General features: G+C 39.2%; 1 protein-coding gene across 1 annotated transcript in view; it reads left to right on the forward strand.

Annotated features, from left to right (window-relative positions):
- Window positions 1-11,796, forward strand: part of LOC104077830 (von Willebrand factor D and EGF domain-containing protein-like) — a gene marked incomplete at both ends in the record, with an annotated part of 72,129 nt that extends 60,333 nt beyond the window's left edge. Inside the window, 3 exons of the mRNA XM_009579212.1 lie at window positions 558-709; window positions 9,026-9,129; window positions 11,546-11,796. Coding sequence (XP_009577507.1) covers window positions 558-709; window positions 9,026-9,129; window positions 11,546-11,796 — 507 coding nt within the window. The remainder of the gene's footprint in view (window positions 1-557; window positions 710-9,025; window positions 9,130-11,545) is intronic.
- Between the last annotated feature and the right edge of the window lie 3,273 nt (window positions 11,797-15,069).

Genomic DNA, 15,069 nt, shown 5'->3' on the forward strand with positions numbered 1-15,069 from the left:
TTTTATTATAAAACAACCATACACAGGCAATTCTAGGACTGAATTATTTGGCATATCAGCATACTCAGATATGAAGTGTTTGATTCATCTCATAAATCCACCTCATAAAAGATATTCAGCCTGATTCCCATTCAGTGCTAACATGCTAATGAGGCACAGCTGAGGTTTTCCTACCATGCCCGCTTAGGGCTCCGTAGGCTCTTAACAAGCAGTGATATCTTTTGCAGCTGATCTAGATAAGTAGCTGGCATCGCCTTCAAGGAGCAACGAGCTGGCTCCAGGAGCAAACACAAAGTCGCTCCACCACATTACCCTGTCTCATCCCAGCTGCTCATCCCAAGCTCAGACCACAGCGCTTCCTAAATCAATAGACCGCTTGCATGCATAGATGAGCATGGCTTGCTCTTTTCTGTGGCTATAGTAACAGCAACATTTCTTTTAAATAAACCATCTGGAAATGCCTTATATTATTAATTAGAAATATAAACATATGTTGACAACTGGAATTTCTTTATATGAGCCTTCAGTTTATGCACTCTCCTTCTGTTTTACTGTAGCATCTCAATGGCGAATGGATATCAAGAGAACAAGAAACCACAAAAGCAGGTTTTCTCAGCTCTGAGGCTGTTGACTGCCAGATTCCTCTCCTGAACATCACAGAGACAGAGGCTGTGCACTTTGTGGCCGGTGATGAGCCGTTCGCAAGATGGCAAGTGAAAGTAGGAATTTCTTATGTTTCTAAGAAATTATTTAGAAGGAGAAAATCAGTTGTCATGGTAAATTAAAATGCAAAGCACAATTTGCTTCCCTTCAGAAATGAAAATGCCTGTAGAAATACTCACGTTAATGTCATGTAAGGAAAAAAAAATAACACCAACCAAAACAATATGAGTTAAAAACAGGTGTCTTTGTAGGCAATCCAAAAGTGCAAATTACAATCACTTCTCCCGGTAATCACCTGAGATTGATGCAGTTGTACTAATTAATTGTTAAACATTAGTATTTCATTTCTGGAAATGCCAGCTCAAAGTCCCGATTAGGCAGCAAGTATAAGACGGCTTTGACTCCCTGGTTGCAAGGCTGATGCTTGCACAGTGCAGGAGCAGAGCACTGGCTGGCTCCTGGGCAGCAGGTGAGGGCTGGCATGGCGTGAGCAGAGGTGTCATGGTCATGGTCTTGGGAGAAGCGTGTGCAGTACCTTCTCACGCCAGGTTCTCTGCGGTGGTTTTAGCCCCTTTTGTTCACAAAATGACACCTACTTTCTAAATATTTCCAGGAAGTCAGTGCTTTACTGACCCTGCGCCTGCTACCCTTGGTCTTGCTGTCAGCCTGGATGGTTATTTTCTGCAGATTGCTTGGGGTTTTTTAAGGCTGAGGTCATTTAAAGGCTCTATAGCTAAGAAAAATATATTGCCATGGTAGAAAGACTGCAGATGTGTTTTGAAAATTGCAGCATGTAGAAACAAAAAGCATAAAACACTCACTTCACTGCGGTGTTACTGCCTGTCCTGCACCCCACAGCTGTCTGTACCCCAGACTGGGGACAAGTGCTGCCATGTGGCTTAGGGGAAACAGAAAGATGTTTGGAGCTGCATGTTTTCTATCCAGTAATTTATTTTAAATAGATAGGGATTTATGTTTTAAGAGATTGGTGTAAGACCTCTGTGGAAGCAGAGCTTGACTGTTGGCTGCTGTGGTGCACCTTGAACCTACCTTCTGGAGAAGAAGCCATCAGAGTGGGCAGACACCAAGGCTGAACCAGGAGGGCAGTTCCTCTGCTTAGGGCTCCAAAATTTCCCTAAGGAGATACTGAACTTTGCCAACTGTGACATGAAAAGCCACCTCATGATGGAAGGATCCAAGAGGGAAACACGCTTGAGTTTCATGGCCTAAGAGGACAGCTAACATTTTTGCACGTGCACAGAGCCATTTCTCCAGCGTAACTAGGATAGCTTCCTTGCAGCTCAGGTCTATTACAATACAGTTTGCTTTCAAGTGCTGCCTTTCAGCACTGAGGAGGTCTGTACCATTTTTCTTATTTTTCCTCTCAAAACATGTGTAGAATGTCTCTTTCCTTGCACTCGAGTTCAAGAAAACCTCTGCACCTGTAAGCCTTCTGCACCTTCCCTCTCCCTCAAACCCTGCAGAAAAAAAAGGTTATGCAGCGAACGGACAATTAAATCATCTCAGTCCGGCCCAACCGGCTGCGTGTGAATCCTAGTTCTCCTGTGGATCTTTTTGCTGAAGGAATTGGGAAGGCAGAGCTCAGCGCTCGGTTTCAAAGGCAGCTGGCCTTACACGATGGCACAGAGAACAAAATAGTGGAGTTTTTCAACATAAAAAATGATTTGAAACGAATTCCACAGATGTTAAAAAATTTGTGCTCCAGAAAATTCCTGGTAAGACTTACTGCAACATTGATCTTCTGGTTTATGTTAATAGATACTTTTTAAAGATTTAAATAGATACTTTTTAAAGATTTTTCAGAACCAAAAATCAAAACAATTCTTTCTGGAAATATCACTGTTCAATATTTTCAGAATCTCTCCCCCCTCCCAAATCAAATTTGAGAGGAATCAGCAAAGATTCACATCAGCTTTTTTCACTACCAACCTTGGGAGAATGGGGGCTTGACAAGCTCTTCTCAGTGTTCTTTCATTTTGTCTGCTCTTGTACTCATGTTTCAGACTTTGCTCATTCTTTCCATGACATGCTGCTGAACGTAGATAAGAAAGTACATGGGGTTATACAAACCAGAGCGTTTGGTATAATTAGTTTAGATATCAAAATACAAACTCCTACTTGGGCAGCGATGACTTGGGCTGTCCACACAGATTCCTGAGTGAAGAGGTGAAAGAGCTTGGCAGGCACTTACCTAATTAGGTCTCTTGCTTATCCTCAATTCATTATCGTTGCCTGTATTTGTCAAGAGCAGAAAAAATATTTGTTAAAAAGTCAGCAAGGCAAAAACCAAATTTGAATTCAGCAAGTTTTTACAGCTTTCATCTTCCATTGACAAACATTCGTACGAGTCAAATTGTATGTAGATTATGAGTGACACAAATAGCCAAGATTGTTTCAAGGTGAATGAAATACTTCAGGCAGAAGCGACAGATTTCCTGATTGTCCTGACTACGTATCCAGAAGAAGTGGCTCTTTCTTTCCAGATGATACGTATGTTCAAGCAATCAAGGCACAACTCTAAGCGTGTCTTTGGCTTTTAAGGGCCAACCGAATTTGAAGAGAGGTTTGCTCAGCTTAGGTCTTGTTGAAGTGTTTGTTCCACATCACTAAGGTGACTAATGGAAAAGCAATTAAAATAGTTATAAAACAACCCAATTCTAAAAAGACATCAAAATGGATGTTTATAATAGAATGTAGGAAAAAATACAGATTAAAAAAAAAATCAAATTGGCAAGAGTTACATTTCAGACAGAACAATTAGTGCAATTTTATAGCTTTTTATATTTTTCCCTGTCTACCCATTTCTTCACCCATTATTAGTGCACTGGTATTGAGACAACATTCGGCGCTCCAGTAAAAGAATGAAATGAAATGTAAATTGCATTAGGAATAATATATTCTTAATGGAAGTCTTGCTGCCAATAAGCACTGTCTTTCAGTGAAGAGCAGGTCTGGAGGGGGGTTGCCTGTTTTATTTTTTTTTCCTCTCAAACCGCAGCATAAGTTCTTTACTTCTTTTAAGAGGTTTTTACCTTTAGTACAACACACAATATCTAACATCTCGACTCATGAGTATGATGCACAGGAAAAAAAATTGTTTTTTCCTTAAAGTTATACCAAATGAATTTTACTTCAATTTAAATTAGTCCAAAGTTGTCTTTCTTTCACAGTTTCAAATTGTGAATACCCATGAATACTGCCTGATCACCTCCTTGTGTTGGTTTCTGCAGAAATGCTCTTAGCCCGCAGTGCATTTTGAGTTGAGAACTATCACATGTGAAATTGTGGGAGTATCTACTGTATTATGTTCCGTGAGCTTTCAGATCATTCTTAGTGAACTTATGATAATTGACGCTTTTTAGGAAACTTATTAAAGTAATTTTTACTCTGTGCACTTCCAGTTATCTTTGTTCAATTTAACATACATTCTTTCTGTCAACTGAAGCAGTTTATTAATTGATCAAAAAACTTTATACTCTTGTCCTTGTAAAAGTCCTTTGTAAAGGGACTGAGGATGTTTCAGCTTTGAGGTCACAGAAGAGATGGAGGAGGGCTTGGGGGTTGTTTTTATAGCAAGAGGACAGAAGGGGTACCTGACTGTTAGATCTGCTAAACAGCAGCTTTAGTTTGACTGTGAGAAGCCGAAACCTAAAAAATACCTGACAGAAAGGGCTTTGCTTTCCTGCTGGTGTTCATCAGTGTGTACAGCATGGCTTTCAGCAGTATTTTGGGGTGCTCTTCAACGTTCATACGTCTCAAGAGGTGTCACAACGCTTTCTCAAAAGCTAACCCTTTCCACACTAGTCTGGTATCTTTTCATTTTTATTGTAGAAAAATTAAAATATAAACTCACTTGACCCTTTCTTATTGTATAAGCATTCACATATGAAAAATGCCATGCTAACTTAAGGCTTTCTAAATTACCTACATGTACAAGAAACTGTGAGCTGGGACAGGAGGTGAGTGTTCTTCTAATGTACCTCCCTATGGAAATGGGACTGTTGCCGTCTGGCATTATCCACTCTAGCACTTTTTTTTAAGGTTAATTTGAAATCACCTAAATAATGTGCATTTTCTTTTTTTTTACCCCGAGGAGTTTACTTACTGATTTGCCATTAGTAAGAAAGTGGTCCTGGATTTCAGCCAAAAATCTTAATTTCGTTTCACAACTCCTTGAAAGACACCCTTGTAGTACTTGAGTACCTATGCAGTTTCCATAAGGGTACTGAAAAATCCCTCAGAAAAAAAACCTAACAGCAATCAGAGAAGTTGAATGCCAGCTGAGCCAAAAGATCTTTCGGTTATTAATGAATAGTTTCCAGTTTGGAGCATTAAGCAATTTGTTAACTTGCAGTAGAGCCACTCACAAGTGGTTTAATTTATCTTGCTGGCAAGCATCTAGTTCAAGGGGGCAACGGTATCTGCTCCAAAATGAGCAGACAGTCTCCATATGGAACATTATTACTTATAAGGATGATTTTTGTATCATTTAGATCACTAACGATGGCTTCCAGTACAGTAATTCCAGAGTGCTGACCCTGTACGACGCAGTCTGCCAGGCCTGCCAATTCCATCCGACCGGACTTTGTAAATTAAAGGTAATTTAAAGAGCATAAAGGTTTAACATGGATCGTTCATCTCTTCCTTAGCCCTCTCCCTCCCTTTGATGTACTGTGTGTAATAACTGCTTTAGAAGAGGAAAATCTATTTCATAGGTCAGCTGCACAGCCTAACACTTTTCTCTCCTTCACAATCTCCTGTCTGTGATTTTTTTTTTCCCATTTACGTGCGGTATGAATACCTGATAGACCACGCTTTATGATGGACCTTTCTCAGACACACACTTCCAGAAAGACCATGGTTGACAATATTTGTACTTTGCAGCTGTTAATGGAAGTAAATAAGACCGAGGAGTCTCCCCTGAAAGGCAGCTTGACTTCACTTTTGAAGTGTCTCTGCTCTTATACCTCTCCTAGCCTGTTTGGCGAGGGCACTGTAACAGTAAGGTATATCATTTCTATACCCATTTTCTGCCTTAGCAAGAGGTATACTAAGATGCATGTTATATATTTTTTGTCATGTGAAAACACCCTTGAGAGAACATAAAACATTCTTGCTTACATTAAACACCGCTAAGTGTTTCAAAACTGTAATCAAAAGTCTAGTGCCACGTTTTAAACTGCCAACATGCTAGGAGCTGCCTGGAGAGCACTATAACCCTCTGTTTTCCTGCGGACTTATTAGTGTAACATCCCCCATCCCTGAGAAAAGAGCTTCTCTGCTCTTATTTTCTAGAGAGACGTGTTAGACACCTTTTCTGGTTTTCAAACCAGTGGGGCTTCAAAAGGAACTTTTGGAGGGTGTTGGGTGGGATATTTGAATGTGCTGAACCTGCTTTCCCACCCTGAGGCAAGTATGAATGGAGACCACCAATCTGCATTTTCATAAAATGAAGATTAATCAGGTATATCTTAACTCATTTGCCTCACTGTTCTCATTAACACTAATGGGAAAATACAGTTTTCAAACTTGCACTGATTGCAAGAACATACCAGTTACCAAAATAAAAGTTCACATTTTTTCAAATAAATCAGTGAATAGAAATTACTTTATAAGCCCAAATGAGGGCAAAACCACTTAAATTTCAGATTAAAATGATTGTGTCAGAACCATTTCAATTAAAGTTAGGGTGGGTTTTTTTTGTCAAAGGCTTTCCTTATTCTTACATTTTTGAAACTCAGAAATATCTATGTTTTCTCAATATGCTGGTGTTCTCTAGGTATTGTAATAATTTCTATCCTAATATGCTTCAAGGGACTATTTGAACTAGGCTTCCAATTGCATCAGACCACATTCTAATTACCCTTCTTATAACATTATTTTCTAATACCTAAATTGCCTTCAGAAAAGGTGTTTCAATTAGGGGACATTTTATACCAAGCCATTTCACATTCTGTGTTCTTCTTTTGTGGAGCCCATTCTGTACCACACTATCACATCAGAAAAAAAGCATCTTTTTCATCAGAACATCAAGCCTTTAAAAACAACAATGTAATAAAATCTAATTAACATCCAGATTTTAATGTTGAAAATCTGTCACGTTCTATCATGTCAGGGCAATTATGAGAGTCCTTTTTGTTTCTCTACCTTACCCATTACTCTTAAAGTGCTATTTTTTAAAATATTGACTAATACACTTTGCAAAAGAAGTTTGAGAAACTAATAAAGCAGTAGATAGAAACCACAAGGCCAGTATCAGGACACACATCAGTCTCAGAAAAGCAATGTGTATTCAAAGGAAGGAAAAGGAAAAGTGTCTTTGGTCCTGGTAGCTTCTCCCTCCTGCTGTCCCACTGTAGCAATGACATCCCTGTGTTTCCAACAGTGCCCCATGTTTTGCTGGGATTCTGCAAGGTCAGATAAAGTCCCATCTGCAGGTGTGCCCCAACACAGGCTACAAGCAAAAGGCATAACTCTGCCATAGGACCTTCCCGCAGCGTAGATGTTTAATTATATCTGTATTATGTCTCTGTGTTCGTTTCTCAGACAACCCAAGTGTCTTCAGCCCATGTGGAAGCCACAGGGCCTCCCTGGCCCTGGTGGCCACCCTAACTAGAAGAGGACCAAGTTGGCCTCAAAGGCTGCTGTGCCCACAGTGTACCACATGAACTTCTGCTGGGATGTTCTGCCCGACCTAGGCACCATCGATGTGTTTAGCTGTTGTTTACAATAGTCTCATGGAAGCCTAAAATCTAATGCACTTTTTTATTCTGGTTTTATATCATTGCTTTTTCATATTTTTATTAAGAACCTCCAAAAATAACTAAGTTACCAGCACAGGATTCCAAAATCTCAATCGGAGCTTTTATCCGGTCTCAGTTTTTGTTAGTCTCATGGAGCTCACTTTTGAGCGTTACCTAATAATCATCATACTGGCAGTCGCAGCTGGGAATAATGACCACATACACTACATAAGTGTGGAAATGAAAAAAAAAAAAGAATTACATTCTGTTGCATTCATTTATGACAAGCAACATGACATGTTGCCTAAGCTAAAAGATTCAAAGCTACAAGGATCTCAAACTGAAACTGGAAAACTTACATGTCTTGTTTACTCCCTGTTGGGAGAAAGTACCAACATTTAAACTGCTACTATTTTATTGTTTCAAGAGACAAGTGAGATTCTGCTTATCTCCAGAAATTATTAACTGCTGATTTCTTATATTTCTTATTTCTTTTTTTCTTACCTCCACCTCCCACCCATTTTTATTTCCTTTTTTGGCAGGAAAATACTTGTAATATAGATGGACTTTGCTATGGTGAAGGAGAGTCAAGCCCCACCAGTCCTTGTCTTCTCTGTGAACCTGACATTTCTAAGTTCACCTGGTCTATTAATGAAAGTAAGACAGTTTTTTCTAAGATTTAGAAGCACTTAGTGGGAATTTATGACTCAGTCTATGAAATACATTTTTCCTTCATTTGGCTAACACGAATCTATCCTGCACAATAGTGCATGTGGACTGTTTGCAATGGGAATACTTGGGTGCACCAGAAATGCAGACTGACCAGAAGCAGACAGTACTCCACTGCGTGCTCTATGCATCTGGGCACATATCTTGTTCTGGCTGAAAGCTGACAAATCTCCAATTAATAAAACCAAAATAACACCTCAAACTGAAACTGTTGATATGCCAGTGCCCCTTGCAGTGCCCAAGTCTGTCAGCTAAAGGTGATGGACCTTAAATACATTGGTCATCATCTCACAGGTACGAATCTTTAAGGGAACAATTTGGGGAAAACACAGCTTTTAAAACACTAATGTATATTTTTGGTATCTGGAAGAATTGTTTTCTTTCCCTGAGCCAAATCCTATGAAATACCACACGAAAGACCTTGGCTTGGCAGGAAGTCTAAGTGATAGGGATCAGCCACTCATTACCTTCACTGCCGCAGAACCTAAAGGCTCATCCTGCAGCCCGTCATGGCAGGGGTCATGGAGAAGGCTGCCTTTTGAAGCACCTCCTGAATGCTAAGGCCTTAATCATAGCTTTTTCATGGCTACATCCCCAGTGTAAACAACAACCATTACTTACCGCATGCTTTACAGATAATCCATGTTTCTAGCAGCATTATCCTCACAGCACATCTCCCCACTTACATGAGTACATTTGCAACCAGTCAATATAAAGATTATAGTAACCCTTTTATGTAGATTCATGAGTTGGCTCTAGAAAGAGTTTCTCTGCACTTTTAGGTTCTGTAAACACAAGCAAATTAGAGAGAGGTATGAGAGTGACAGGACCAGTTTGCTTTATTTGTTTGCAGTTTTATATTCCTTTAGGGTGATTAGGTCAGCAGTACCCTTCTGGAAGGAAAGGAAGATTGCTCTTGTCCTTGGTGAACAGCTGGGAATGCTCAGGGACAGAGACTCCTTGAAAGTGCAAGGTATGGCAGCAGAAACAGCGAGAACTGTAACACAATGGCTGGAGTCTATAACTCCAGTGGAGACACTGCCAAGGACAGAAGTGAGCAGAGACTCTCTTCTCAGAGGTGACAGAAATGCCTTTAGAAGGACCAGAAAGGACCCAACAGTTTCCAGGAACACAAGAAGTCATGAGTTATCTGAAATCAATTTTGGAAGCAAGAACAAAATAGGAAGGGAGAGAGTTGTTCATGAGTCCTTTTAATTCCTGTTCCAGGCCATCCACTTTGAATTTTCTCTATTTAAAAACATACATTTCTAGTCTATGTCCTAAAAAATACAGCTTTTGGAATTTAAAACTCCCTGTCAGGAAAAGGTATAGGCAGATCCAGCCCAAGTGTTGGTGAACTAAAAATCCCATTGGATGTTACTTGCATGAGTAGTTAAAATGCCTACAGGTAAGCCAGACCTGAAGAAGAGCTTGTACACCTGAAAGTGTATGGTTTTTTCCCCCAAGGATATAGTTTAATCTAATGAGAGATCTGATTATCTGACTCACAAACCTTGCCTTTTTTCTGTCCTTGCATTGTATTGGCCACAGCAGTAGCAGCTCTAGAGATGAGCTGATCCTGATTGTTATATAGACAGACTCGTTACTAATACCGAGACAGTTAGATTTTAAAGTCCAGAAAATGGCTTAAAAGGGAAAAACTGCATTTGTTTTGGAATTTATAAAGCTAGAAGTGATTTGGGAAGTCTGAAACAGATCGTGATTCACTTTTCAGTAGTTTAAAAATTTAAAAATATTGAAAAGAAAGGGATTGTCACACTTGATTTCAAAATTGTGAAAACCTTTTTAAAAGTTCTGCAATAATTGGGTGTATGTATATATTCACTGGATGGCAAGGAGATCTTTGTGGAATTACAAACACTATTATGCACAGCCTACTTTCAGAACATCTGATTTTATGTTGTTTTGTGCCTACAACTTCTCGTTACCCTCCATCCAGTTAATACCTTTGTGTTTATCTGTAAATGCATAGCCAGCATCAATATTTCATTGATTACTCTGGGCACAACTTTTAAGGGCTCCATAGTTTAAGTGTTTGGGAAATAAAAGGTAAATTAATAGATGGAAGCCTTCAACAGTTATGCCAGGACAATCTGCAGGACAAGCAGTTTAGAAAGCTCTGATAGCAGAGCAGCAGTGAGTGGAGAGACACATTTAAATAATTGCATAATGTGAGACATGCTATGGAAAGCAAAGTTTGATAAAAGGATATGCACCACAAAAAAAACCTAATGATGACTTCCCACAAGCATAATGCAAGGACACATGCAGTCCTTATGAGAACACATATATAGTTCATAGTTTCAGAGTGTGACTTGAAATTAATCCTCGGTATTAGAAATGTTCTTTAAGTTAAACGTAACTGTGGTCATATTACATTGTGAGAAGATTCCTTTAAATATCAATACATGTCAATTTGCACTGCTGGTTAAAGAGGAAAGATGGCTTGAGACTGAGGAGGCTTAGGACATGGAGACGAAATTCCCGGCCCTGCACAGAGTTGCTGTCACCTCAGGGTACTCATTCAATCTTACTTTTCCTCGGTTTCTAATTTTAAAATGTAATACTTTTCTCTACCTTGGCCTTCTTACCTATTTATAGTGTAAGTATCTTCAAGTAGCGTTTGTCTTCTACTGTAAAATAGCCTTGTACAATTAGGCTTTTATCTTCATTAAGGAAATACTGAATGTAAACAACAACACTCGAAATAACAATGCCAATGGTGACATGATATGCACTACTGTCATTGGGGATAAAGAATCTGAGCATCACTGATGTACCTCTGCTGGCACTGTGAAGATCTTTATTCCTGATGAAATGCCCACCTGAATTCAGTCAAACTGCTCAGGCTTAATTACTGCTCATGTGTAAAGGCAGGAGACTCTACTCAATGGAAGAGTTACACAATCTTTTTCCCCCCTGAGTTGCCCACTCAAATTCATTTGTCATTCATCATTTTGAAATTTAGTTTACTTATATTTAAATGGATAGATAGATAGAGTGGTAGATAGGATAAAAATATATATATATATATATGTAAGTATTAGAAATACAATTAATTAAAGTTTTAGTAAGAATTGGGGGACTAGTGGGAGGTTACAGAAGTCACGTCTGATCTCCTCCCATGTATCAGATAACACATAAAAAGTAATCAAAGTTCAGTATGGAAGAAAAGTTCAGTACGGGGCATGAAAAAAATAGGAGGAAAAAGGTATACTTTTTGTTAAAGCCATTTGCTGCCTCTAACATCTATATCGCTTTCTCTGTACCTTTTTCCTTGAGAGAACTCCTACAAAGACCCACGCTGTGAATCTTTACATGGGAGAAACTGGAATTTATGTAATCATGGTTTCATTTTTGCTGTTTAGACAACCTGCCTCCTGTGCTCCAGGCCCCCTCAAGCCAGCTGCTGACATTTGTTGGTGAGAATTTTGTTTACCAGTTAATAGCAGTGGATCCGGAAGGGTCAGCTGTGCTATTCATCTTAGAGGCTGGGCCACAGGATGCCAGGCTCTCTCCTGCTGGCCTTCTTATCTGGAAAGTTGATTCAGAAGAAATGCAGACCTTTGAATTCATTGTGTCGGATGAATGCAATGCACAGAGCAGATACTCCATCGAGGTAAGGAAATGAACGCTTTAAAGGAAAAACAAAACAAACCTGTTTATCATGTCAGTGCTTTGGTGCAATTGTCATTATAGCTAATAATTTGTTACTGTCTTGAAAACTAAGACTTCAGCTATTTCCTCATAAGTGTATATTATCCAGCACAGCAATAATGATCAATTAATGGAATAAATATCTCTGAGAACGTAGAAACTATATATACAAGGAACAAGAGAGAGTGCTATTGATTGCTGTTTGAAAGAACACTCTTGCAGAGCCTTTTAATGGTTCATTAATCTGCTTTAAAATTCACATTCTGCATTTGGATTGCAGAAAAAAGCATATAACATAAAAGACCAAGTTTTAGCTATAAAAGGGAGATTATAACTCATTCTCAACGATATTTTTAGCGGGTGTCTTGCTCTTATGTCATTACTCCACACTTTAAGTTTCTTGGCAGAGTTTGTGCATTGCTTTGTCTTTATTGTATAGCCTAACATTAATCCTGCGATAGGATGAGCTAATAAAGTGGGATGCAGACTCTTGACATAAGAACAGTTCTGTGAAGAAAAGAAAAGGTTTTTTTTCCTAAAGATTCCAATTTTTATTCATTCAAACCACTATTATAAAAAATACCAATCTGCTGAAACACAGCAAAGGGGAAACTGGCGTCTAGATATGGTCTTAAATGGAAACATTTCAAACCAGACTTGTGTTACAGAGGTTTGAATCTGTTGAAATGCTGTTCTTGTACCTATGTAAAATAAAACTATGGACCTCTCTTCCCTGAAGAGAGAGACCAGCTAAGGAATTCCACAATCATGTTCCTGCCTGGGAGCCATTTGTAATGTGAAACAGTAAGGAGGGCAGGCAAGCAAAGAGAAAAGATTTTTCATTTCTTCTTTGAAGAATAAGGAACAAATTCTGCCCTCAGATACTATGTAAAAACTTCTGTTTTAACAAATAGGATTTTTTTCTTATGAGAAGTTAGAATGTGCCCCTAAATGATGAAAAAAAAATCCCTTTAAAGTCAAGCTTTCAGTCAAAAAAAAAGTATGCTGAGTATGAGACTATCTATCTATACAAAGGAAATTGGTTAGAAATAAGTTTTCATAGTATTAGATAACATGTTTGCAATGCAAATCCGTCCCTTTCTAAAAGGTGACAATATACCTCTCCGCTGTGATTATTTGGAGGAATCTTACCACAACTCCCTTTTGCCTTCCTCAGGTTGGAGTGAAGCCCTGCAGCTGCCTCAATGGTGGAACATGTGTTACCAATATTAAATTCCCTCCAGGCCTTGGTGAATACCTGTGCTTATGTCCAAATGGATTTGATGGAGAATTTTGCCAGGAAAATATTAATGACTGCAAGTCAAACCCCTGCGGCAGCGGAACATGTGTGGAGAGTGTAGATAGCTACTTTTGTAAATGTCCCCCTGGTTTGGGAGGTAACACCTCACTGTTCCCATTTCTGATTTAACTAGAGATATATTGTGCTACACGATTTTTTGAGTGCAACATGACCACAAGCATCTGTCAAATGGTCTACATAAGCCTTCTCTTCTGCTCCCATGACTTAGCTTTAGACAGATAGAAAATGTGCAACACCAGCTATCTAATTATCCATGCTCAAGGAAGGAAAAATGACCTAAAGCTCTGTGGTCCTGAAATGATCACTCAAGGAGGCTGTGAACCTCCCTGATCTCAGTTTTCACCTGCTTATTTCCCATGGATTTGTCCATCCATGAGATGAGCTAGAAGAAGACTTAGTGGAAGAGAGAAGAGGCAAAGATCCAGGAACATTTTGCACTCCGTAGGATCTTACTAAATTAAGCCAATGAAAGAACTGGGAATTAATTATTTTTCTAGGTCTAGGAAGGAGAAGCAGATATTGAAAACATGCAAAAATAAATTGTCCTTTAGTCCCACTTGAAGCTTCATTAAATTTAAGCATTAGAAAACCACAAACCTGTTCAGTTTTCAGACATGTTAATGGAACAAATCTAACCTTTTACACTGTTCAGGGCTGGCCACAATATGATTTTAAGAGATGCGGGGAAGAGGGATGATCATTGCACCAAAAAAGGTTCTTTTAGAAAAGCAGAATGAAAAGTATGAAGAGAAGGAGTCGGAGAACGAAGGGCAGTGAGGCCGAAAAGGGGGTTGCAAGACATACAGTGCAAACAGGAAAACCTGATACGTGAGGAGAAAGAGAAGCATCTAATAGATAACATAGATGAGGAGAGAACATGTTGGTACCTATCATGCAAGTTATAGTCAGCTTCACTGCATTCAGGACATCTGTGAATGATTCACACACATGAAACAACTTGTGACAGCATGCGGACAACGACTCCCCTGTGCTCTGCAGACTGGAACCAGCAGAGCCAGCCATTAGACTCTCTGCTGCATTAAGCTTCTGGAGTTTGGGTGAGCTGAGTGGCTGTTGGGTCTCACAGAGTGCTTACCACCTCCTCCAAGCTGGGACCCACGCTCCAGCTGTGCATAACACCACTCGCTTCCAACGTAACAGAGTTTCACATTGGCCTAAATGCACCTTCTCCTGGAGTTTTATGGAAGTTGTAGTCTTTTCATTTGCAGTTCAGCTCTTCAGGAGGTATAAGGCAAATCTGAACATTCAGGACCTGAACAGGATTTCTAAACCTGGCTCTTGCTTAGCTTTGCAGACAAAGGGCCAGTTAAAATAACAGTCATTGGAAAGTAAAGACATTATTTTGCTATCCATTCTTGTTAAATTAGTCTCCCACAAGTGAAAGGTGCTAACTGAAACTGTGTTAGAACATCTCTTGGATCAGAACCATTTCAAAAGCAGAGTAAGAAAAAAACACCTTAAGCTGAGCTCAGATTTCAGTCCTTGAACCTGTCAAAAACCCTACTCTGTTCACATACAAAAGCATGAATGAATTCATGAGACCCATAATATTGGCTGCTGTGTGATGCTGTAGGTTTGAAAAATCCAGTAGAACTAACATCAAATGCACATAATTATTACTGCTTATAGTGTGTATATATAGAAGAAACTCAATTATAAACAAGAGCAATGAGCAGATTTTACTCAATGGGCTCATAGAGGCAGCAAGGTACCCTTTCTGCCTTTCAGCAGTTCATGAAACCTTCTTTGTTTTGGTCATGTGGGTCTGCAAGTCCAGATTTCATTAACTATAAAATTCCAGCAGAAATGAAAACTAAAAAACATTCAGAAGTGGAAGTTCAGAAAAATGGCCTAAAAGATGTATGACACATAGACAGTATTGACTCCAGGTAA

The sequence above is a fragment of the Fulmarus glacialis genome, unplaced genomic scaffold, assembly GCF_000690835.1.
Source record: "Fulmarus glacialis isolate BGI_N327 unplaced genomic scaffold, ASM69083v1 scaffold7826, whole genome shotgun sequence".
Lineage (NCBI taxonomy): Eukaryota > Metazoa > Chordata > Aves > Procellariiformes > Procellariidae > Fulmarus > Fulmarus glacialis.